Genomic DNA, 24,456 nt, shown 5'->3' with positions numbered 1-24,456 from the left:
TCCAGCTCATTTTTGATCGGCGCCCGCAACGCCCGCCCTCGCAGTACCTGTTTTTGTTATCGTCGCTTCAACGCTCCACTAGGTTACAGACGCGAGTATATCGCCGCGGACGTGGACGATGCTGGAGTGCGCGCACTTGGACCAACGCCAAATGTCCGTCGTTAGCAAGTTTTAAAGACGATAGTCTTTCTTGGGATACTTGAACACATAATTTTTTGTCTGTCTTTCTGTCTGTCTGTCACACGATTCAGCCACCCGGCCAAAGTTTAAGTAAGCACTTGCTGAACGCTCGGCCATCTTGAACTGGTAGCTGTGTTCATACCTGTGAACATTGTCGATAAAAAAGCAAATATTAAAATCAATACGTAAGTATTAGGTGCTGTGTTCCTTTACTAGAAAATACATAGACACGTAATTCTAAAGACCCTAGTGTTTCTTAGGCTGCGCTGAAAATGCGACGCTATGCACGAAAAAGCCCTCCGCCGACGATATGGTGCTCACACCTGGCAGTGGCCCTGGGAACAGCATCACGGGTGGCCGCGGATAAGACCAGGACTCATGTAGTACGGCCGGCAAAAGACTATCGTCTTTCCACGACGTTTGCAGCGAAGCACGCAGATACGCGGCCAATTTTTCATGTATATTTTATTACAGCGACGGTGTAATCTGTACCCTGTGCCGTCGTCGTCGTCGTCGTCGTCGTCGTAGTAGTAGTAGTAGTAGTAGTAGTAGTAGTAGTAGTAGTAGTAGTAGTAGTAGTAGTAGTAGTAGTAGCAGTAGTAGTAGCAGCAGCAGCAGCTTCGAATAACAGAGAGCTGAGCTAGTTGTTAAGTATTCATTCTAAAAGATGGGGCGTGCAAACACGGACACAAGAAAGAAGTCAAGACACCACAAACGCCGACTAACAACTGTTTGCACGCCCTGTCTTTTAGAATGAAAGTAGTAGTAGCGTCACGCAGGCCACGTGACCAGAAGGGGAGTGAACAAATAAAAACTTAAAACGAAATGACGATGATGATCATGCACCGAGTCATCATCACCATCATTTCTGTGTCCGACGGTTTTCACGGCGTGGAAATGGTTTTCCTTCTCCTCCGGCGTGCCTTTTCTTCCCTTTCCCACACGCGCACGCTGAAGTGGGAAATGGCGAGACATTGGTGGACGCCGGCAGAAACTGATTAAAACTAGGTTTCTTCCCTCTTGCTCCCTTCTGAACACACACATCAACCTACATGCACACAAGTAACACATGAGCACCTCGTTATCACCGCAAAGAATACGCGGCCTCTTTCGAACACGACTTAAAAACCCATGCTTCTCTTCATAACGTCTTGTTTAAAGGGACCCTAAAGGCAAATATTAAGTCGACGTTGATTGTTGAAATAACGGTCCAGAAACCTCGCAGTGCTACTTTTGTGCCAAGGAAGTGCTTATTTTGAAATAAAGTCACGTTTTAGTGGTCCGCATCGCGTTAGCGCACTTCAAATCACCCGCCTGAAAGCGGTGTTTCTCACGTCACTGCTGACATGCCCAACGTTGCCCGCTTTTACTGCACGGCGGCGTGCGCCATTCGGGCATCCGGCAACATCACATGCATGCGGCATTTTGTCGAACTTTCAGTCAGAGCAACTTTCACGAGCGCGCAAAACACATGTGGCAGTATGCGATACCGAAACTACCACTGAGACGTGACCGCGTGAGCGAAGCAGGGTGCCGGGCGAAGCGCAGTTCGGCAAAAAACGGAACCTTTGAACCACGCGCGCCGTTCCCCATGGCAACGCCAAAGAGATTCTTTTTTACATGAATCAAACATAAACGAACAAACAGCATTTTATCACGTCTCTTGATGCACGGAAGGTTCTTTTTTTATTGCAGCTAGTTTGATTGCGAGTGATTAATTGTAGTCGAACTCCCACGTCATCGGGATCATTTTCAAAATGTACCGCTCGTGGCGCTCATCGTGTGATACATTTAGCTTAATTTATCGGTAAGTAGGGCACTGCTGTTGATAACATTGCCGTTTTAGACGTTGTCATACATTGAGCTTTCGCTCTGACATAAAAGCTGAATTTTGCTCAGGCTCACAAGAAGCTCTGCGAATCAAAGGCCTCATGAGCGGTCACGAAGCCTTACAGTGTCCGAAATTGTTTGAAAACTAACAAACAAGAAATCAAGCAAGAAATATTGCAAAGGTACCCGCTTAAAGGGGTCCTCAACCACTTTTCAAGTAGTCATCGAACGACGTCAGTATCGGAGTTTATTGCTTCATGAATTGATCGCCACAAAAATTTCTGGAATCCGTCAAGAACGAGCGGAGTTACAGGGATTCGAAAGCACTTCCTTCTCTCGTCCCAGCAAGCGCGTTGGCAGCTACGCAGGGTGACACAGGGGAAAGAAGTTCCGTCATCGCGCCTCATGACTTGAGCGCGCGTCACGAAACGGGGACAGCTCCCTCCCGTTGTGATCCCCGTGCGCGCTAGTGTTGCTATGTGTAATCTTGGCGCGCTATAAACTGCGGTGCCGAAGCGTAGCGACACCCCGTAGCAACGAGCGCATCTGATCCAATAGCAGCAATCTGCTGTTTGACGATACAGCTGGCGCCCCGTCCACCGAATTGAGTGAGGCAGGCCCGTAGCCAGGAATGTTTTTCGGGGGGGAGGGGGGGGGGGGGCACTTGCTGAAAAGCTTGACTATTTGAGAAAAACACCTATATTTATTATTCATTTTGGTAAAAACACATACTTCACCAAAATTTCTGGGGGGGGGGGGGGGGGGGGCATGAGGGCCCCCCCCCCCCTGGCTACGGGCCTGGAGTGAGGACGGGGCCTCTGTATGAAGAGAGGGCGCTTGAGAAAGCGGCAACTTCGCTCTCCGCCTGTAAACTGTATACCTGCCGCGCACTGCACTCCACACCCAATTTTCATTTTCATTTCCTTCTTCCTTCTAAGAATCAGCCCCCCCCCCTTACGAAATTTGATGAAGTGTCCTCCTCGACGAGAGACACATTACTACACCGTGCTTCTCTATGCTTCTATATCCGACAATATCCTCCTACAAACTCTGGCTGAGCTGTTCACAGCAGCGTTTGCTGTTCGTAGAATGTGTTTCACCAAGCCTGAAGGGTGGTTCAAGACTCCTTTAACAGCTTTGGATTGCCCGACTAGCGGGACTTCCTTGAATCTATACATATGATGAACTTTTCCCTCTCTCTCTCTGTTAAGCACCCCTTGCCACGTTTAATACACTAATTGTCATCGGAAATCAGACACGGTGTTGGGCATGTCGGTCGGACCACTCGAAACGCCCAATGCTGTGCTCTTATGGAAATTCAGGCGCTCGCTTTAAACGAGACAGATGATTGCGTTACATCGACACGCCAGCGGTAAAGTTGCGCATACGCAAATCAGGCGCTCTACTAACAGTCCGACGTGCCGATAATGACTGTGCAACCGATTGCATTCGACGTGCATTACGGCAACCGGCGTGCGCAGTTAATCGCCGGCGTGTGTACAACGCGGACAAGTGTAAAAAAGGAACGCTTATAGTCTGCACAGCAAACGTTTAGTTACGTTGTAACGGTTTGTAAAGATGCTAGCCGATCCTGGCGTTACAGGCTTGATAGACAAGATGGTAGATCACTGAGAAACAGCACATTTCAACAGAAAACCCGGTGGATTCGGCTTACGAGATTAACTGCAAAACTTCGGCAACTGTGCACGCATTGGCTTTCATAGCGAGCGCGAAGGGAAATTTCCCCTCCCGTAGCGACAACCTTTACCTATGAAAGTGAGCACAATAATTACGTGTTTATATTTCATTTCATCGTTGTGAAATCTACGTACCTACGAAGATAGGGCGATGTCAGTTCCTTTAATGAGACTGACGGATGGACACGTCGAGAAAGAAGCTGCAACGCCCTATCGAGCGTTTCTGTGAGGATTGTACAGCTTCCGCAGGCGGTGGCATGCTTTTAGCGATGCGTAGTGTATGCGCGCACGCAAACGAGGCAGTCGGTGGCCCGGTTCCTGGGAGACCCCGCATCCCATGAAACGAGTACGGAGAAGTGCGAGGGCGCAAACCCGGCTCCCATCATCGACCCAGAACCGCAGCTGTGACTCACGGGAAAACTATGTCGTACGCCCTTTGCCCCTCTCCATCGGAGTCTCTCTCGCCGACAGCCACGCGAGCTCCACACTCGGCATTCTGGACGTTCGCTCCGCTCCACTACCCTTCGCATCCCCTATAACCTACTTTCGCGCTCTGATGTTCGCGCGCATTCCTGCGACCGCTTCCTTTCTGTCCTCTTCGCAGCGCAGGCGCGAGACGGCGAACTACCGCGCTGCCCTCCTCTTGAACCCCTCTCTTCCACCGCATACATCGCCGGGCCGGAGAATGAATCCACCGTGCCTGACAAGCATGAGGAATGCCACGTGGAACGCACCCTATATATCATCTTCCCTACGTGGCTTCTGGGTTCCCCAACTATGCAATCTTGTCGAATAAAATTGGACGCCCATTGTTCCAGACGGGCCAGAGATGTACATACGTAATATGTATGTATTATGTATGGATGAACGAACGAATGAATGAATGAATGAATGAATGAATGAATGAATGAATGAATGAATGAATGGATGGACGGAGAGCGTTGACGCCTCGCAACCGCTCGGCTCTAGCTCCTCTCACTAGGCCTTACAACAAATTTTGATTACACACTGGAAGCTGCAAGGAGCCGTCCAGAAATAGTTTCACCATAATAATCTCACAAATCGGTTAATTGTTGGACAAGTGAGACGAAACTCAACTGTGCTGTTACTATATATAAGCTTCCATGAGGCAAGCTTCGGTTCCGGCTGCTGGCGTCCACATGCGCTGCGTATTCCCAAGTGACGGATGTGGGGGAAATCCCTGCCGCGCTTTTAACATAAAACAGTGATGCTACCGACGACTTGTGATTTGGAGCAATTTTTGGAGCAGCAAAATTGCCGTTTTGGAGCACTTTGGAGCAGCAATAGTTTCCATCATGGAGCACTTTGGAGCAGATAATTTTGCATATGGGAGCACTCTGGAGCAGCTAATTCTACATCCTGGAGTGCACTAGAGAAGCAAATTGCATTAACATTCAAGCACCTCAATAATTATTATGGGGCTCTTATAAAGAGCTAGAAATAGTTCGATTCAATTCAAATCTAATGGAAAAAATCATCTCAGGAGAACTCCATCTTTCAATCGATAATGCAAAAATAAGGGCTCATGCAGCTGAGTGTTCCGGATTAATCTATTCGTTGATTATTTTCCACACTAGCAAGTAAACAGAATACCGGATTAATAAAATTGTACTTTTTGAAATAAAACTCTAGATGCATCTGTGGTTATCAGCAGACGTGGTAGACAAACGCCGTGACGTACTACAGTGCCTCAATGCTAAAGAGTCACAATGTCCTCAATGTATTCCCCTAAGACGACTCCAAGGCGAAAGGCAGGTTCTTTTTTCTTCTCAATCGATGTGTAGATCCACCCCCTCCCTCTTTGCAAGCTTTAATTCTGCACCCCACCTGGCCTTACACTGCCTCCATGATCGGCGCACCGATCACGGAAGCAGTGCAAAGCGGCGATGTCATGTGATCACGGGACATCACGATACGTGACGCCATGATGACGTCACCAGTTCTCACGATCTATGACGTCGTGATGACGCCATCACGTGATGATTATTTTTTGCAAATGTCGATTGACGCCACCGACGGTCAACCTTCGTGTTTGATGAAGCATAAATCTAAGGCTTTCGCATTATTATTGCGTACTGAACGTTAACACCCTGGCCGTTAACAACCTAGCTTTTATACCAAACTGTCCTCCATCATGTCACCACTGTGCCGTGCGCGAAGCAGCTTCGCTTATAATCCACTTCACAGAGTGGAATGGCTACTGAATTTTTTTTAAATTTTTATTGCGATAGCAATTATATGAACACTCTCGGCGGGTTTTTACCGTCGCCGTTGCCGTACTTTTCCGTATAAAGTCCAAATTGATAACATCACCCCGCGCATTCTACACGCGGGTAAAAGCTCGCGAGCGCTGGCAACGAACGCGGCTGAAGCGGAGATTAAACGAGCCGGCTGTCTCTGTCGCACGGAGAGCGCATGCGATAACATCTTTCCGCGAGCGGGCCTGCCGTCGACTGCTCATCAAACAGAGTGGAAACGTCTCTCTTTGATGGGCCCGCCCTCTTTCGTAAGGAGCATGAAGGGACGCCATGGGAAGGGTGGGGGAACTGCATCGCTCGAAGGGCGCAGTCGCTGGCGCTATCTCGAGGCATCAGGAGACGGCTCGTAAACCTGCTGTGCTCTTATCGCCTACTTCGCGTTTAGAGAACTCTAATAATAATAATATCTGGGGTTTAACGTCCCAAAACCAGGATATGATTATGAGAGACGCCGTAGTGGAGGACTCCGGAAATTTCGACCACGTGGGGTTCTTTAACGTGCACTGAAATCTAAGTACACGGGCCTCAAACATTTTCGCCTCCATCGAAAATGCAGCCGACGCGGTCGGGATTCGATCCTGCGACCTTCGGGCAGCAGTCGAGCGCCATAACCAGACCACCGTGGCATGGCGCGTTCAGAGAACTCACAGTACGAAAACCGCTTCGGTTTCTGGAGCGGCCATATTCCCTTAAACCAGCGTTTTGTTGATCTACGCGAGATCGGATCCAATTGAGTTAGCTGCCAGCCTTACTTCGTATAACAATACAATTTGTTGGTATCGCATTCATGCTTCGCCCTTAAGCGAAACTGAGTTTTTTTAACCGTCAGCTATTGACCCTGGAAAGCGAGTGGCGGACGTGTAACATGGCGTGGCCGCTTCACAGTGGGCCGTCAGCGACGGGCCCGCTATTGAAAGCTGCGCATATTAAAACGCGATTGCGGCTGCTCCGACCAGGAGGCGTGTTTTTATTAATGAGATTACATTTTATTGCGATAGCAATTATATCGATACTCTCGACGGGTTTTTGCCGTCATGTCCCGTATAAAGTCCAAATTGATAACATTTCCCCGCGCATAGTATGTTCTACCGCGTGTAAAAGCGCACGAGCGGGGGCGACGAACGCGGCACGCGGCCGAAGCAAAGATCAAACGAGCCGGCCTATTTCCGGCGCTCAGAGGGCGCATGCGCAATATAACCCCGGTCGGGAGGCCTGCCGTCGAAGCAGAGAGGAAACGCCCCGCCCGTCATGCACGAGCGTGAAAAGACGCGAAGGGGGGGAGGGGGTCCCTCGAGTAGCAACTTTGAACTTTGATTTTAAGGGCGCGGTGGCGACCGCTGGCCCGCGCGCTATCTCGGCAGCCATCAGCAGGCGGCTCGTATGCCCTTCTACGTGCTGCGCTCTCAACGCCAAACACTGTGCGGAAAGATCATCTCTCTCTGGAGCAGCCTTATTCTCTTACACCATCGTTTTGTAGAGTTACGCGAGATCGGATCCTTGCTATCGCATTCATTGCTTCATCCTTGCGGTGAAGCTGTGACTTTCCTTTAAAAAAGCAAGCAATAAATTCGATTCAGAACTCTATATAGCACTAACGAGCTCATGGTGCAAGGAATTACGAAAAAGTCCTTCTGGATGAAGACCCATGGATAAAGTATATCTGAGGAAAACTGTCAATGCGTTCCCACCATTCACGTGCTCTTCCATAGACGCGAAGCACGGAAAATTCGATATTGTTCCATATATATATATGGCTAGCGATCCCAGATTTGATTCCGCCATGTCCAGAAACAGAAGTGACAGACATTTTAGCGGCACACGTGTAGTTATTACTGAGCATTGCTTTCATTACGTGTCGTGCGACTTTAACGAGCTGTCAGCAGCGTTTCTGGGACCGGCGACATCTGCCTATCAATCGCAACCACACTTCCACGCTGTCGATTGGCCTAGACGTCACGAGCATCTGCGGAGAGCGTGTTTTGCTGTCGAGCCGACTTGCACAACAGAAGCTGCGTCGGCACCATGCATGGCGTCATGGCTTACTCGGCGCGCATGCGCGAGCGCTGTTTATTCAGCGGAATAATTATTGGTCCATGGTTGTAACTTTGACGGACCCAAGATCAAGCTGCACCTGCTTTAACGCGCCGCCGGTTCGATCGCCGGTGATAGATGCCCCCAAACCCGAGAGTCTGGCGCAGTTTGGCGCAATTTTCGTCGATATTATCAGGATGGCGCAGTAAATACAATTTGGCGCACTTTGGCGCAGTTGGCGCAGGAGTGGAATCACTGCATAAAAGCTTCCGTGCATTTTCCTGCGCGTCAACAAAAACGGTTAGTTTCCTCCGGCTCCTCGAGGTGGCGGCAGTCGTCCACGCAGTACTTCACTCGTGAGTTAGTACTTCACTATAAATTATACCTAGTACTAGTCACGGCTAGGTGGCGCGAGCCACTGCCTGATTAATAGGGTGTAGCCTTATTCGTCCATCAATCCATCCATCCATCCATCGTGGCGTTCGAAAGGGCTTATCCGGCGGCGACCGAGGAGAATTTTCCCATCTCCCCTAACTCTTCGCTCGTGAAGGATCGTGGCCTCTTGGCCGAGCGCACGGTGCATTCAGACGAAATAACGAATCCGGATTTGGAGGAGCGGACGGCGCGATCCGGCCGGTAGTGATCGCGCGCGGTGGCGGCGCGAGCGGGCTACGAGAAAACGCAATGTGCCTGCGAACCGGCTGTCAAATTGCGTGTACGGTGCTGCAGCGGATCTTCGTTTGTGTGCCATACACAAACACATATACACGCTACGATTGTATAACGCACAGAGAAACATATTCTAACCAGAGGATAAAGCACAACAAGCCAGACACGGGCGGCGACGCACCCGTGAAGTTTCCGCACTAGCTTGCCCAGACGTCACGGTTCTGACGGCGTCTAATTGGTACTTCAGTTTAAAAAAGAAGGCTTGGTCTCTGGCATAGTACTCTGGCGGACCCAAAGTTTACCTTAGGAAGTTTCCAGAAAAGTTTACTACGCCACGACGGCCAAAATATACGAAAGACTTAGAAGTATGTGACGTCATGCTAAGTATCGAACCGGCGCTGGAATTCCGGCACAAAATTTTAAAAAATGGAAGTTTGGACATCATTTGACCCTCCAGTTATGAAAATAACATATAATTTCTAAAGAATTCTTGATGCCAATCAGATAAAGTAAATTCATTCTTTTTTTTTTTTTAGGGGTTGATTGGCTTATGGGGTTTAACGTCCCAAGGCAACTCAGGCTATAAGAGACGCTGTAGTGGAGGGCCCCGGATAATTTCGAGCACCTGGGGTTCTTTAAAGTGCACTTACATCGACATAGTCTTACAATGGCTGCCAGGTCACTGTGGGATCAGTGGTAACCACCTCGCCGACGACGTTGCCCGATGTGGCCATGATGGAGCGCCGCGCGCTCTTCATACCCCTATCAAGAGCAGACGCTGCAAGAGAACTTCGTCACATCGCGCTTACGCACTGGAATTCTCCGCTGAACTCCAATCGTCGCCCACAGAACCTTTAATCGTTACTCTAGCTACAACTGTCACGCAATATTTCTCGACATTACGCTACAATGCTGTGTCGGTTGTGGGTCGGTGTAGCGTTTACCAACTCATTCAGCTACCGCACTGGTATGGCAGAGTCATCCATGTGCAATAACTGCAATTGCGTAGAGACTACTGATCATCTCTTGTGCCTCTGTCCCCAATTGGAACAAGATCACCAGACTCTCCAGTATGCCTTGGGGAGACTCGATGATCGGCTCAATCACTGCAGAAAAGACCTTGGGAGCCTGGTCTCACAGGCTATCCTATACGAGTCTATCCTATACGCCCTGAAGTCTGTTGGAGTCGGCGGTCGTATGTACCGCTGGATCTGCGACTACCTCACCGATCGGTCAGTCTACATGTCCACGAAAGAAGGCAGAGAAGAAAGAAGAAGGCACTGGTATGGCAGAGTCATCCATGTGCAATAACTGCAATTGCGTAGAGACTACTGATCATCCTTGTGCCTCTGTCCCCAATTGGAACAAGATCACCAGACTCTCCAGTATGCCTTGGGGAGACTCGATGATCGGCTCAATCACTGCAGAAAAGACCTTGGGAGCCTGGTCTCACAGGCTATCCTATACGAGTCTATCCTATACGCCCTGAAGTCTGTTGGAGTCGGCGGTCGTATGTACCGCTGGATCTGCGACTACCTCACCGATCGGTCAGTCTACATGTCCACGAAAGAAGGTGACACAACCCCGCACACAGTGCAACGAGGAGTTCCACAGGGTGGTGTTCTAAGTCCGACCCTATTCAACATCGCCCTCATCGGATTGGAGAAACGCATCCCTGCATCGGTTGAAATCTCTCTATATGCAGATGACATCTGTATATGGAGCAGCGGTCGCAACAGACGTGTCCTACGAGCAAGGTTACAGAAAGCTCTCAATTCAATCGAGAAATTCTTACTCGCACGAGGTCTAACGATGTCACCAGAAAAATGTGCCGCCGTTGCTTTTACTAGGCGTGATGTCTCGCGCTATATGTTAAAGGTAGCAGATTCTCCCATTCGATATGTGCCAAGTCATAAGTTTCTGGGAGTGACAATCGACAGGCTAATGACGTGGACGCCCCACGTTCGAGTATTAAAGGAAAAAATTGGGTCATACGCGAGCATCTTCCGCTTGTTATCAAGCAACGCCGGGGGCTGCTCCGTAAACGCCCTGCTGCGAATGTACACGGCTCTCTGCGAAGGTCTTCTGCGATACAGCCTTCCTGCGCTACATGGAATTTCCCAAACCAACATACAAGCACTCACTGGAGCTCAAGCAAAAGCCCTGAGGGTGTGCCTTGGCCTACCAAAAAATACATCAACTATCGGAACCCTTGCCGAAAGCAGACGCCTATCAGCTCCAGTGCTCCTACAGCAGGAGTTTCTTCGTGTCCACTTGCGCTATGCCACCAGAGTGCCAGGTCATCCGCTTGCTTCAGACAGCGGTCCTGTGGTACGGAGCTTACTCCCGCTGCATTATCAAAGCGCGTCAATGCCTGCGGAGCCATCGTGGAAAATTCCTTCGTGGTCAATAGTCACTTTCGTGCCTGGGTTCAGTAACAAGAGGCGCACACCCGGACCAGCACTAACATATTTCACTCTGCAGCACATGGAAAACAGCTACAAGGCTCACCGTCATATTTACACTGACGGCTCTGTCACGCCTACGTCATCTGCCATTGGGGTATGGATTCCGTCTGCCAATGTCACCATTTGTGCCACTCTCAGTCACCGTACTTCATCTACAGCCACCGAACTGGCCGCACTACGGGCTGCTTTTAATTTCATCGTAGACCAGACAGCCGAGTCTTGGGTCATCTTCACCGACTCAAGATCGGCGCTGCAGTCTCTGAAGTCCCCAAGCACGCAGGAGCAGCTCGTAATGGACATAAAACGCCTATGCAATAAAGCCTGCGAATTGAATCACCGCAATGTTCTACAGTGGATACCTGCCCACTGCGGAATACAAGGCAACGTCCAGGCTGATGACGCTGCCAAAGCTGGACATGACGCTTCGAGAGAGATGGTTGAAATACCTTTCTCGAGAAAAGACGCGGCGACACTTGTATCGGCACATGCATGGCGCTTCCAGCGATCCCTCTGGACAGATGCCAGTCACCAGTATGGGCCTCTTTACAAAATTGATCCATCGTGTTCCTTCGATATGCCGCGAGACCTCAACAGACAAGAGGAAACATGCTTGCACCGCATCAGACTTAACGTCGCCTACACTCATTACTTCAAGAACAAAATCAAGCTGTCGGACTCACCGTTGTGCGTTCAATGTAACGTCCTAGAAGACCTAAAACACGTTCTCTGCGAATGCAGGCGATACGCAACAGAAAGACTTTCTCTGAAGGCGGCTTTGCACCTTCAACAGGACTCGTGCTTAGAACTGCAGCACATTCTGGGCCCATGGCAAAACAGCACCTGTGCGTTACGCGCAACGAAAGCGCTGCTGACTTTCTTGCGGGCCACAAGCCTGACCGAAACTTTGTAAACAGTGTAGTCTATGTATGTATGTGTGGTTATCAGTGTATATATCATAATCATCACCCTGGAGCACCTGGAGTAGCATGTCAGGCGAATAGCCAGGCAAACATCTCCAGCTTTTCATTAAAACATTTCTCTCTCTCTCTGGTCTCACAGCACATCAGCCCAGAAAGCCACACGAGCCCTCCTTGAAAGCAACAGGATTAAGCAACAGCCTGTGAAACTCGGCACTGTGTGTGTGATGTGTCTCTCTTTCCATAGGCGTGCGCACAAGGGGAGGAGGGGGGGCGCCCCCCCCCCCTATTCACCTAAGAGGGAGGGGTCGCAAAGTCAGCCCCACACATTGACATAATAGGGAGGGGGGCGCAATACCAGCGCCATACATTGACATAATTGGGAGGGGGGGCGCTGCGACCAACCTTCGCCCCCCCCCCCCCTGGAAGGGAACCCTACGCATGCCTATGTCTCTTTCTCTATCCCTCTCTCCCTTATTTCTCTCCCCATGTGTAGGGTAGCAAACTGGACGTGTAGTCTAGTTAACCTCCTTACTTTTCCTAGATTCCTACTCTCTCTCTCTCTCTCTCTCTCTCTAACTCGCACTGTACACGGGCCTCTGGCATTTTGCCTCCATCGAAATACGACCGCCGCGGCCGGAATCGAACCCACGGCTTTCGGGTCAGCAGCCGAGCACCATAACCACTGGGCCACTGCGGCGTCCTCTTATGCCCTTTTAGCACGCAGCCACCTTGCGTCTTCACACTTGTCACTTGTGAAGTGTCCCGCACGGCGAACGGCGTCAGCAAAAACAAACAAATAAGGAAATCATTCTTCGCAACATTTCATTAAGATATGCATGCAAACATACAAACAGTATGCGGCCATACGATTGACCTGCCGTATACTGATTGATTTGAGAATGCCCATGGCCGGATGCCATGTTTGCGAATTTCAGTGACTCTCTGCCACCGGTGAGTCACTTAGGATAATTGACCGGCTTCAGTTTCTACAAACTGCTGCATATGAAGTTTGCGGGCCGACTTCACAACATGTTCCTCCGAAAGAACTCGGTCAATGCTCGACCGCCTCTTTTTTTATATATATTACCGGTGCGTTCACACGCGCCTTGTTTTCCGGCAGGACAGCCTATAAATTTAAGCTTCTGGTATATACTTTTAAAAACGCAGGCTCTGCACTTGTGCCTATAGAACTCCCTACGTTCTAGGAACACTCCCTAAGACACCGAACGTGTTTACGAAGTAGACCGATGTCGCGTTCTCACAGCTCAAACGATGCCAAAGATATTCGATTACATTCAGTGACGATCAATTTACGTTTTCAATAACGAACAAAGTTATTTTTTTAATAACCATTGATCGTGACCACATGCACCCATCGAATTGTACTTGTACAATCAATACACCAGAATATGCACCACTCAATCGCATTAATTCAACGCGTCTACTCAATTCTGACTTTTAGATTGAATTGGTAGATATTTCCGATACTTATTTCAATTGAAGGACCAACTACAATATAGCTTTGCTCATATTTAAACAAGCAATACAATTTACCCACTGATGCATCCCTGTCGAGAAAAAAGGCTGATGTAGGCACATTCACTCCTCCTCTTAGCCTTTCTTATTCGCTGTCTTCATTAAAAAGGATATGCCTTCAACGAAAGGACTGGGTCGTTTTAGCGCTATACGCAAACGACCCAAAAGGTAAGATAGTACCTTTCGGTATGTGCTTTGCATTTAGCGGTAACGAACCAGCTGTCTTAATCCTGTTTCAGCATGTAATCTGTACAAACTTCTAAAAAATCCCCGTATTATACGGGTATCAGGCCACCACAGTATTTAGCAGGGGCGTAGCCAGAAATTTTTTTCGGGGGGAGTTCAACCATACTTTATGTATGTTCGTGCGTGCGTTTGTATGTTTGCGTGCCTATATACGCAAGCAAAATTGAAAAAATTTCGGGGGGGGGGGGTGTTTGAACCCCCCAACCCCCCCCCCCTTGGCTACGCCCCTGCTATTTACAAATAAACGAAAGGGTGGATTTGTTCACCGTAACACCTTTAAATCGACCAGCGAGTCACATTATACGTGATAATGCATCGATATGGAGATAGATATGCTTGAAACGTGATCGAAACAAGTTATAGCTGGCAACATCTTCACATTTTTAACATCAGTCACCTCTGGAAAAAAGAAAGGTAAGTGTCTTCCTCAGCAACTGGAAGTTTAATGCATGTTAAAACTAGATCTAACGAAACCCGATTTTACGAATTTCCCGATCTAACGAAGAAATTTAAATTCACCGGCAGGCACCCATAGGATTCAATGTTGTCATCAACTCGAATTAACGAAGTTTTCATGGCGCTGAACTCGATTTAACGAAGTTTTTCCGGAAATAAATGCAAAAATGCAGTGATTTCCTTCCAATATTTACACGGGCGGCTTTTTCTCGGATGTGCGCTGAACGCTATTGGGTTCAAACATCTTGCCACCCTAGTCCCGACACTCGCTTTATTTTGACGAGGCTACACGCCGCAGTTGGTAACGCTTTGGCATGTGCATATCAAATGGCGCTGGGCGGTAGTGGTTCGTTATCTCTGCAGATACTCCCACAGGAACACGGTGGTTGCTTCTTCGGCTATTAAATGGTTTGGCAGTGATAGCCTCCTTGGAACTTTCCTGCTCTGCCTGGGTTGCGCAACGCAGGGCACAACTAAACATAAAAGGGTGGGAGGCAGCTCTGTCCAGCTCGGATACGAATACCCAAGAGGCCCTCGTGAAACGTGCGAGGACAGCGGCCCGCGCCAACGGGATCCCGGACTAAAGATCCCACTCACCGATCTTCTCACAGAACATCAAATAAACGTTTTATTCTCTCTCTTCCTGTTCTGCCTGCTCGCACATTAACTGCATTCGGTCAACCCGTCTTTGAATATTGGCAGCTTGTAGCTTCACGTGACCGTCCACGTCGCCTGTACCGCCTAGACATGGGAGGAATTCATGGTCGGGCTGCCCTCAGTTATATACTTCACGCGCAGGCGTGTATTAGTGGCAAATAAAATGCCGCAGTAGCTTTCGGGCGACGCTACGTTACAATTTTAGATTTCGAAGGACCGAAAAATCCCTTCCTCGATTTTACGAAATTGCCGGTTTAACGAAATAATTCGAGCGCCCTCATCACATCGTTAAATAGAGTTTCAACTTTGTATATACTTTCATACATACCAGATCACCCTGTCGTGTCCCACAAATAATTAAATTTTCACTTACACGGAGCAGGTCTGGTGGTATCAGCTATGTACCTTAGTCATAACAAAATTCAATCGGGCGAGTTGTCATCTTACCGGTCAGGGGCGTAGCCAAAAATTTTTTTCGGGAGAGGAGGGGGGGAGGGAGGGGCAATCACCCATTATGTATGTTCGTGCGTGCGTTTGTATGTGTGTGTGCGTGTAGACACATGCAAGATTGATCATTTGGGGGGGGGGGGGGGGGAGTTACACGCTCCCTGGCTACGCCAATGTCACCGGTGGTGACATTGGCGTAGCAATGGCGGTGTTTAACTCCCCCTTTGCAACGGGCAAATGGTCACTCCGCTTCAGCTGGCCAGATTAAGCTAGATTATCAGTAATAACCGCATATTTGAGGCTTCAACACTACGCTATAGCCACAGCGATATTTGCGCTATGTGCTAGTTTTCTTCTTAAGTCGAAACGAAACGATCAGGGTGCCATACAGTATATTTCATAGCCTCACTATTCGCTTCGCAGCAGACAGATTGGCCACGTTCTTTATCACTGCTGTGTTTAGGCTTTAATCTCTCCTCCATTAGTACATCTCTTATAATTTTGTTTCAGTTGGCATGATCGCTCTCTGGCGTGCTATTCTTGTTTTCTGTGTTTCTCCTTTCGTATTCGTTTCTTCTCTTGGAATACAGTACTGCTCTTACAGTATACCTCGTGCTGTCCGACTCTTAGCAACATAAATGTGGATCATCGTCATCGATCGTCGTGATGCGACCGACACGGCTTGCGTCGGGCAACATTGAAATGGTGTCAATAATATTTTCGCCCAACCGCACCAGTGGAGTGAGCAGGGTCAACAATGAAACCAAACTCAGTCAGAGCCAGTCAGTCATAAACAGGGCGGCTTTCTTTAGCCCCGTTCTCATTCAACCACCTGCTCTTTGAGAAGATGCTCCAAGAAAGGGTTATATAAAGCGTCTTCTGGTGGTTTATTTAAATTATTATTATTATTGCGGTTGTCTCGAATAAAAAAGACGTACATTCGTTCCTTTCGGAGCACATCAGTAACCAAGAAGATGAACTTGAATAAGCTACGAATATGCTACGTACACAAAGGCAGTACAAAAGCTTATAACAATGAGAGCCACACGGTTCGATTGCAGTTTAGTGTCTGTCTGGATGTAAACTTCCAACAGTAGAGTAAATATAATAGCAATATAACACATAACAAGCGTGCGGAATGGGCCGCTAACGATAATGATATAACTGAAGCCGAGCTAGCGCGCTGTCCACAACATAGTACGCAAGAAAATGAACGGTTAATATATATGTGCACAAAGCACACGATCAAGACGAAAAGCGCGGTACTTTTTGTTTTGTTTTTTGTCTAATAATGATCGACTAAGGATTATGCAAGTGTTCGCTGAGTATGCATGCGCATTACCACACCGTGTCTAGCCAATACTGAATAGCTTATGTGACACTATGCAATGCCGCAAGAACAAAATTTGAAACAATCGACGCAGCTTGAGAGCGCCGGGCTGCAAGCTATAGAACCGTGAGAGGTTGTTAACCCTCTGGCGCCCACTGGCGCCCATCTGCCGACAGTTAGCGACAACAACGGTACAAACGCGCGGCTGACGCCGGTGGGACCCACCTCGGCACGCCGTTACATTTTTTTTTTCCGCCGCCTCGGTGGTCCTTCGGAGATCCCCTTCAGTCCGTTTGCAGAGGGCGACCACGGAAAGACGACGGGTGAATCCGGCCCAATATGCAACGATGCGTCGGCTCTTTAATCCTCCACGACCTTGGCGCATCCGTGCTGGACAACTTCCCGGTTCTGACGAGCAACACCAACTGTCTGCGCCAACATTGCACGGCGAATCATTGGGGTGCGCGCGGTGCAGTGCAGCGAGCCAGCGTCGTGCGCACAGTGGCAGCGCGCGATGCCGTTGGGTGGGTCCTTGATCCTGACGGAATGTTATTGTGGACACCGGGTACACCGCACAGGCAACGGTGCACAGTAGGGCGCGGGCGGGGACTACGGGCGGGAGATGTTTTGGTCGGAGCAGAGGATTTTCGCTCGAACTGTTACGTGCGGGGGAGGGCAGGACAGAAAGCGAAAGTTGCGCCCGCGGCGCAGTGACCGAGTGAGCCCGCGAGCAACGCACGTCTCGCCATCTCGTGGAAGCGAGGGTAGTTACCGCACATGCAAAAAAGCTTCCGTGATTGCTATGCGTTTAAATTCTCGGAGGCCATGCGCGGAGCGCCGCTCATCGTGTCGGTTGCGCGAACACATCGGTCGGTCGAGTCCACAAGCGCTGTGCTCCGCGAATTTTGAATTTCGGTAAAGCGGAGCAACTAAATGTGAGAAAAAAATAAGCGAAGAGTTCAATAAATAAGCGAATTTTGTTCCAGAACTCACCAGCCATCGCCAGAAGACACTTTCTTTCCAAGTCCCCTGCGCGCCCTGCGTCCCGGTAAAACGCTTTTTTGCAAAACATGGAATCAGCAAACGCTGATAGCAATGAATGCGTTGAAGCCATGGTTGAAGCAGTTGAGGAAGTGCAGGAGGACAGCAAAGAGGTAAGGTTCATGCGACCTTACACGCTTAAACGTATGCATTTTTATGGGTTCACTGATAGAGCCATCTCTGTGCAGTTAGTGCAACCGGTGCAACTTCAAACGAACGCTCTGGAACAAATGCCAACCGTGCCAGCCGAAAGCTACGGCCTCGAACGTGCGTGACCGCGTAATTGAATATTTATGAATGACTTATTATCTGACATGCATCTGAATTTTACAGGTGAAGATCCAGCAACACCTGGAAACATTGACGCCAGTGTCAATCCGTTGGCGAGCGAACGTAAGTGACCCAACGACGTGAAATATACACTGCAGACATTTCAAATAATGAGAAAGAAAAATGAGAATGGCTGTTTACATGAGTACATTGGATTACAGCATAACACTAGGTCCACGTAATTATTCATTTCACAGGATACGATGTATCATGAGCAGCCTGCGTGAAACAACGTGAAAGTATATCGTTTAAAATTGTTCATATAATCATAGCTTTTCTTTTTTTTGTGTGTGCATTCACAGTACCATTGTAAAGTTGCGGATACATTTACCTTGAATGTTTCACATGTGCCCGACGTTTACAGGTGAAGATGTGCCTCCAGAAGAACTGGAAAGTTACGGCGGTGTGGGGTATTCGTTCGAGGGACAAGATGAGTGTAAGTTACCCAACAAGGCCGAGACTATTTTAACCACGTGATTTTAACGCTGACAAGAAAACAGGTGCCCATGAATTGAGTGCATACTGCAGTAGCATAACGCTCAGCTAGTGCATGTATTTACTTCTTCAGATTGTGCTTTATCGTAATGAAAATTAAACATAGGAGCGTACACTGTATTGAAGGTGTCAATATAGTATTTTACCATTCATGTCCACGCAAATTCACGTTATTAGGCAACTTTGCAGCACCCAGGGTTTGCGCTCCTTGCTTACGCACGCTATTTTCGAAAAATGACATGCGTACGCAAGATGTTATCGTTTCACGCATGCGCAGTGGCAATAAACGCAAGAACAAAGCTTTCCTATTCTAAAACGGCCTATTATTGACCAACCGAGCGAAGCGCAACCGTGGCTGGCTGGGGAAAGAAAGGTTTGCTTCAATACACGTTTATTTAATTAGCAAGTCTCCTACAGCCCACACGTTGAGGGTTTCCACACAGTCACGTCTCAGAATTTTTTGTCAGTATTTCCCACAGGTGACGAAGAGCCCGAAGAACCTGAAGATTCTCCCGCTAATGATGGCTTGCTCGAGGCGACGAGTGAACGTAAGCCACGCACTACAAATTGAGTTTCTTTTCTTGTCTGCTACGTACGTTGAATCGCTGAAGCCTTATCATCATTAGCATCAGCAGGCGAACTCTAAAGAAAAAATGACACCATTTCCCGCTAAAGGGGACCATGAGGTGATGCGAAGCCGGAGCACTTGCGCGATCGCGTTCCGTTGGCGTTCGTTGGGCATGCTACCGACCTCGGGAATGCTACCGACTTCGCGTCGTGGAACGCGAAGAGGAACGCCACGCGCGTCGTGTCTTCCCTCTAGCCTGGCCGTTAATTCTCACAGGGCGAGCGGGGAACGCGGTCGACAGGCGCGCGAGAAGGGGGCAGCGTAGGAGAGGAGAGAGAGGGGGAGGGGACGCGCATGCGCTGGCGCTCATCGCGGCGTTGCGCAGGAGAGAATTTCGGCATGTCTAGCCAATGCCACCTAGAAAAAAATTTCAGGCCTGCTCACTGCCGCCGTGACGTCACACGTCTTGACCGAGCGAGCGAACGCGCGGGAGGCAGTGAAGCCATTGCCACTATCGTCTCCTATGAAATGATAAAGCGTTCGCGGCTAGTTTTACATGCGTAACAGCTTTATTTTGCCTTTTGCGTCGGGATTGGCGCTGGCTTAAGGAATGCGTTACGCTTTAGAGTCTTTGGTGATTGGTCTGTAAGCGACTTATTATTCCACTTAAAAATAAGAAAAGATTGTGCGCTATCGAAAATGTGACCGATTTATAAATGCAAAGGTTGATGGCCCCGAAAAGTGACGAAATAAATAAGGCAAGTTTGATTCATACTTCATTCTTTATTTACACACACACACACGCACACACGTCACACTGTCCATAAGATGTACAGAAACTGTTTCTATTTATTTGGTAAACGAGAAAAATTGCCGGCACTGCGTCCAGAGGTCTAGAGTCAGCTGAGTAGCCCCCATAGGAGCTACTACTGTCCTGCCGGTTCTTGGATCGGTGTACTTGGTAGTCGTCCTTAAGTGTTCCGGCTTGAAATCGAGCTCACACACCTGAAAACCATTTAGGAAGCGGTTTATCACAGGCTTTCCGCTCCACTGTGATACTTATTTGCCGAGTAACAAAACAACAAAATCTATGAGGTGTCTACAGGCATTCCAATTCAGCTGACTTGCAGCCGTACACATTTCAAGGAAACAAATTAGGCGAAGGTGCTTGCGAGACTGGCGCATAATTATAATACTGCAAAAAGTGGTCGCAGCACCGGTCACAAATACTATGTATACAAAACAGATGCACGACGCCACGCATCGCCACTGCTTAGCGTTTCTCAGTCAAAAGAAGCCCGCGGTGCTACGCGCAAATAGCGAAATGTTTACCGACCCTGAAGGAAAAAAACCCCTGTTCTGAGAATATACTGCCACGCGCGTTTATTGCTCAATTTTTATGAGATCGGGGTGCGAGCAGCGGAACGCAAAACGCATCTCTCGCACCGCTTGTGAAGTCGCTTAATTGGAGCATGAAGGTGCGTCTACTTCGTTTCGCCGTCATTTAGCAGCCAAGCTCACCGCGCCTCGGCAAGACGCGCTCGTCAAAAACGGGAAATCTATGCGCTCTCAAGAGACGCTACATCATCGCGGGGGTGAGCGTCTGCGACGCTCAGCTAAATGTGCCTTATGTAAAGGCTTGCGCGCTAACAAGTCAGAAGTGCACACGGCATTATTTTATCGAAATAACTGAACGTGTTAGAGGTGGTGCCTTTAAAACATCTGAAAAGCAAGTAGCATAGACTACACATACCTTTGAATCACGGAGAGAATGCATATCGATGTCATCCCGATGAACGGCACGCTCTCATTTCTCTTTTTGGTCGCCTTGGGAGAATGAAACCACTGGAACCTTCGGTACATCGCCAATATCGGCGACACTTGGGCGCACAGCACTGCTCCAATGGGAGAGCTTGCAGGTGTACAACCATCCGTGAACGAAGCACATCACATCACCACGCAGCACTTCACAAACGCAGACCACGGTCTTCAAGCAGACGCGAAAAGAAACACCAGTATACCACGGCAGGCTTCGTCAGGCTTAGCAATCCTGCTCTCTCAAACGGCGTGAGCATGCATGCGCACGTCTACTCAGCAGGAGACGAGGGTCAAAAATGACTGACGTCAGAGGCCATGGCCGGAGTAGTGAGCAGGCCTGAAAATATTCTAGAGGGCGCTGGTCTAGCCCGCGTTTCAGAGGAGTGGAGAGGAAGTGTGTGAAGAGGGTTTGCGCATGCGCAGTAAGGGTGGTCACGCCGCACACCACCACCACCACCGGTTTGAACTGCGCTATAAGATGCTTCGCATCTAAAAGAAAAAAAAAAACAATCTGAGGTTTTACTTCCCGAAACCAAGATGTCATTATGAAGCACGCCGTAGTGCGGAACCCCGGAATAATTTTTAACACCTGGGGTCTCTTAATGTGTATCTATATATAAACATATGGGCGTATTTTCACATTGCCCCCCATCTAAGTGCGGCCGCTGTACACAGGCCACAGTACATGCGAAACGCCGAAGTAGCGCTTTTACTAAGAAACTTCTGGATTGACTTGAACGAAATGTGTTGGACTTGATATTGCCGCTAGTCTGTAAGCTAAAGGAAAGACGAAGTGCGCTGTTTGCCATTGTGTAACCAAGGATGATTTAAGAAATTGTGTGTAAGGCCACGGCCGCTGGATGAAAAAGCGCATTTTCATCCAGCCACCGTGGTAAGACATTATGTGGGCTGGCGACGTAGGGTAGATAACTGGTGCTCAGATGGAGCAATGTAATTGATACTAATCCATTAGCATGGGGCTTAGCATGGGGCGTCAACATACCTACTCAGCTTATACATTAAAAAATTAAGGAGCATTCTACTGAGCGTGACCTGTAAAATGTGTAAAACTTGTCGTAGGATCGTCAGCTGCCAGCTCGTGAAAAGTTCACTTGCTTCGAGACCATAGGCGTGCGCAGGGTTCCCTATCGGGGGGGGGGGGGGGGGGGGGCGAAGGTTCATCACCGCCAGGCGGCAAGTTACCTTTTCGTCCACTTTACTTTTTTCACATTTACATCATAATTACTGTAAATAACATCCCCTTTACATTGCTTTCTTAATTGTCCGTCAGTTCTAATTAATTCATCCTGTTCATTGTTACCGTACTAAAGCGTATTTTAATTATTTCCCAGCTCTTTTCACTCTGTAGTTTCCTAGAAACCCAACCCGCTTCCTGCGTTCTCAAATTTGGCTATGATCAGTATAGAACCAGGTCAGTATATCACGTACGTGACATTGACAAACGCTTCCATTTCTCTACGCAGGCCTTGGCAGCAGAGTGCGTGGAATGGTTGAGAAGGCGGGTGAAGACTCGCGCAACGTTTTCCAGAAGAGCGAGAACCTCGTTCTACGCGCGACAGCACTTCGCCATGATGTCTTGCAACACAACGACCAGCAAACGCAAAAATTCAACATAGTCAAAAACATGCTGCTTGATTCCCTGAAAAAGTATTCGAATGATGGCGAGTAGTTGTGACCACGCTGGCAGCAAACAGCGTAGTATGCGTGAAGGACTCACTGCGTTTTATTGCACCGATGGCACGTGCGCTCAGTACTGCATATCTTAATTATATACTTCGTTTATGTGACAGGTCAATCACATCACCAATGTTTTAGCACGCGCCAACTTTATATTCTCTGTATGTTGTATTTATTTTGAATGATTCTCAATTAATAAAGAAGTCATACTTCAGCATTCCATTTCATGATGCTATATAGCGCATGGCAAAACACCCCGCGTTACATTGTTAAACCAGAAAGCAGTTTCGTAATGCACATTTTCTAAACATTTCAGTCAACTGTTTAGCTTCATAGGCGCGCATGCATGCATTGAAAAATGTTCCATATATATAGCTTCAAGAAATTTCGCGGAATGAACTCATTTATTACTATAAGACACTAGCGAAAAAAATTACACGTGCAAAGAAACAACCAACGACGACAAGCGCTACCACCAGACGGGGGGGGGGGGGGGGGAGGAGATCTCTCCCGAGTTATCTCTCCTTTCCCAGTCGTGCGTCAGACACATCGGCACGTGCGCGGTTGCATGTTTTTAAATGCGAAGCATTTTTTAGCGAACCAAGACACTTTGATCATTTCTATCTATCTATCTATCTATCTATCTATCTATCTATCTATCTATCTATCTATCTATCTATCTATCTATCTATCTATCTATCTATCTATCTATCTATCTATCTATCTATCTATCTATCTATCTATATCTTCTCCTTAAAAGGACACTAAACAGAAAAAACGATTTTTCTCACAATTCCAAAATAACCACGCTTGCCGCGAGACGATTGATAAGTGAGAATTGAATTGAAAACAACTTTGCTTAGGTCCTGCGGAACGCGAGTGGGTCACGCACCCGGCTCAGTCCCACGTAACTCGCAAAAATAAAATGCGGGTGGCGACGCATATATTTTGACGGCGTCTACTAGGTTCGATGTAGATCCTATAGATAAGCAGTAAAAATGCAGTACATGGTCCTCTGAGGGAGCCATACACTTAACATACCGAGTTTCAGGAAAGCTCGTTGAGCCAATGTCGCCTAAGTACGAAAAATACGCTTTGAAATCCGTGACGTCACGCGCGGAGATTTCAGCGCGAAACTTAAAAATGAAACTTTGACCTTCATTTTCCCATTCATCACAGAACCTATGCTGGCGAAATTAAGACATTAGAGTTCTCAGAGTACAATTTATCAATCTAAACAGATTTGTCGTTTCACTTTAGTGTCCTTTTAACTTGGTATAGACCAAAATTGGCATAGGAGGGCATGGGGGTACGACGAACGTGACCAGGAGCCAGGGGCGTAGCAAGAATTTTTTTTCGGGGGGGGGGGGGGGTTCAACCATACTTTATGCATGTTCGTGCGTGCGTTTGTATGTGTGCGTGCCTATATACGCAAGCAAAACTGAAAAATTTCGGGGGGGGGGTTGAACCCCCCCAACCCCCCCCCCCCCTTGGCTACGCCCCTGCCAGGAGCGTAGCCAGAAATTTTTTTCGGGGGGGGGGGGTTCAACCATACTTTATGTATGTTCGCGCGTGCGTTTGTATGTGTGCGTGTATATATACGCAAGCAAAACTGAAAACTTTCGGGGGGGGGGTTCCCCCCCCCTCCCCCTGGCTACGCCCCTGAACGTGACTTTCTGGTCATAACATGAATAACGTGGGAATTCTGTCGTGTACATCATGAATTTCTTTTCTCTGGTCATGTGTGGCACATACCCGTA

General features: G+C 48.4%; 2 protein-coding genes across 5 annotated transcripts in view; one reads left to right on the top strand and one right to left on the bottom strand.

Annotated features, from left to right (window-relative positions):
• The window catches only part of LOC119388044 (histone deacetylase 4), a 552,121-nt gene extending 534,895 nt beyond the window's left edge, over positions 1–17,226 (bottom strand). For all 3 annotated transcript variants that reach the window (XM_049413801.1, XM_049413806.1, XM_049413802.1), the window contains exon 1: positions 16,972–17,226. The gene's annotated coding sequence lies outside the window, so the exon portion shown is untranslated. The remainder of the gene's footprint in view (positions 1–16,971) is intronic.
• LOC119388042 (uncharacterized) lies at positions 17,165–22,891 on the top strand. 2 transcript variants are annotated; one of them, XM_049413811.1, is made up of 5 exons: positions 17,165–17,270; positions 18,121–18,180; positions 18,482–18,553; positions 19,080–19,160; positions 22,483–22,891. In XM_049413811.1, exons 1-5 carry the CDS (start codon positions 17,261–17,263, stop codon positions 22,686–22,688), a joined length of 429 nt encoding a protein of 142 aa, XP_049269768.1. In that variant the 5' UTR covers positions 17,165–17,260; the 3' UTR covers positions 22,689–22,891. The 2 variants fall into 2 exon arrangements, with proteins under 2 accessions (XP_049269768.1, XP_037511581.2); XM_037655653.2 differs by lacking the exon at positions 17,165–17,270 and adding an exon at positions 17,985–18,054.
• The last annotated feature ends 1,565 nt before the right edge of the window (positions 22,892–24,456 follow it).

The sequence above is a fragment of the Rhipicephalus sanguineus genome, chromosome 3, assembly GCF_013339695.2.
Source record: "Rhipicephalus sanguineus isolate Rsan-2018 chromosome 3, BIME_Rsan_1.4, whole genome shotgun sequence".
In the NCBI taxonomy this organism is placed as follows: domain Eukaryota; kingdom Metazoa; phylum Arthropoda; class Arachnida; order Ixodida; family Ixodidae; genus Rhipicephalus; species Rhipicephalus sanguineus.
Note: the sequence above shows the minus strand (reverse complement) of the source record. Positions and strands in the feature narration are given on the sequence as shown.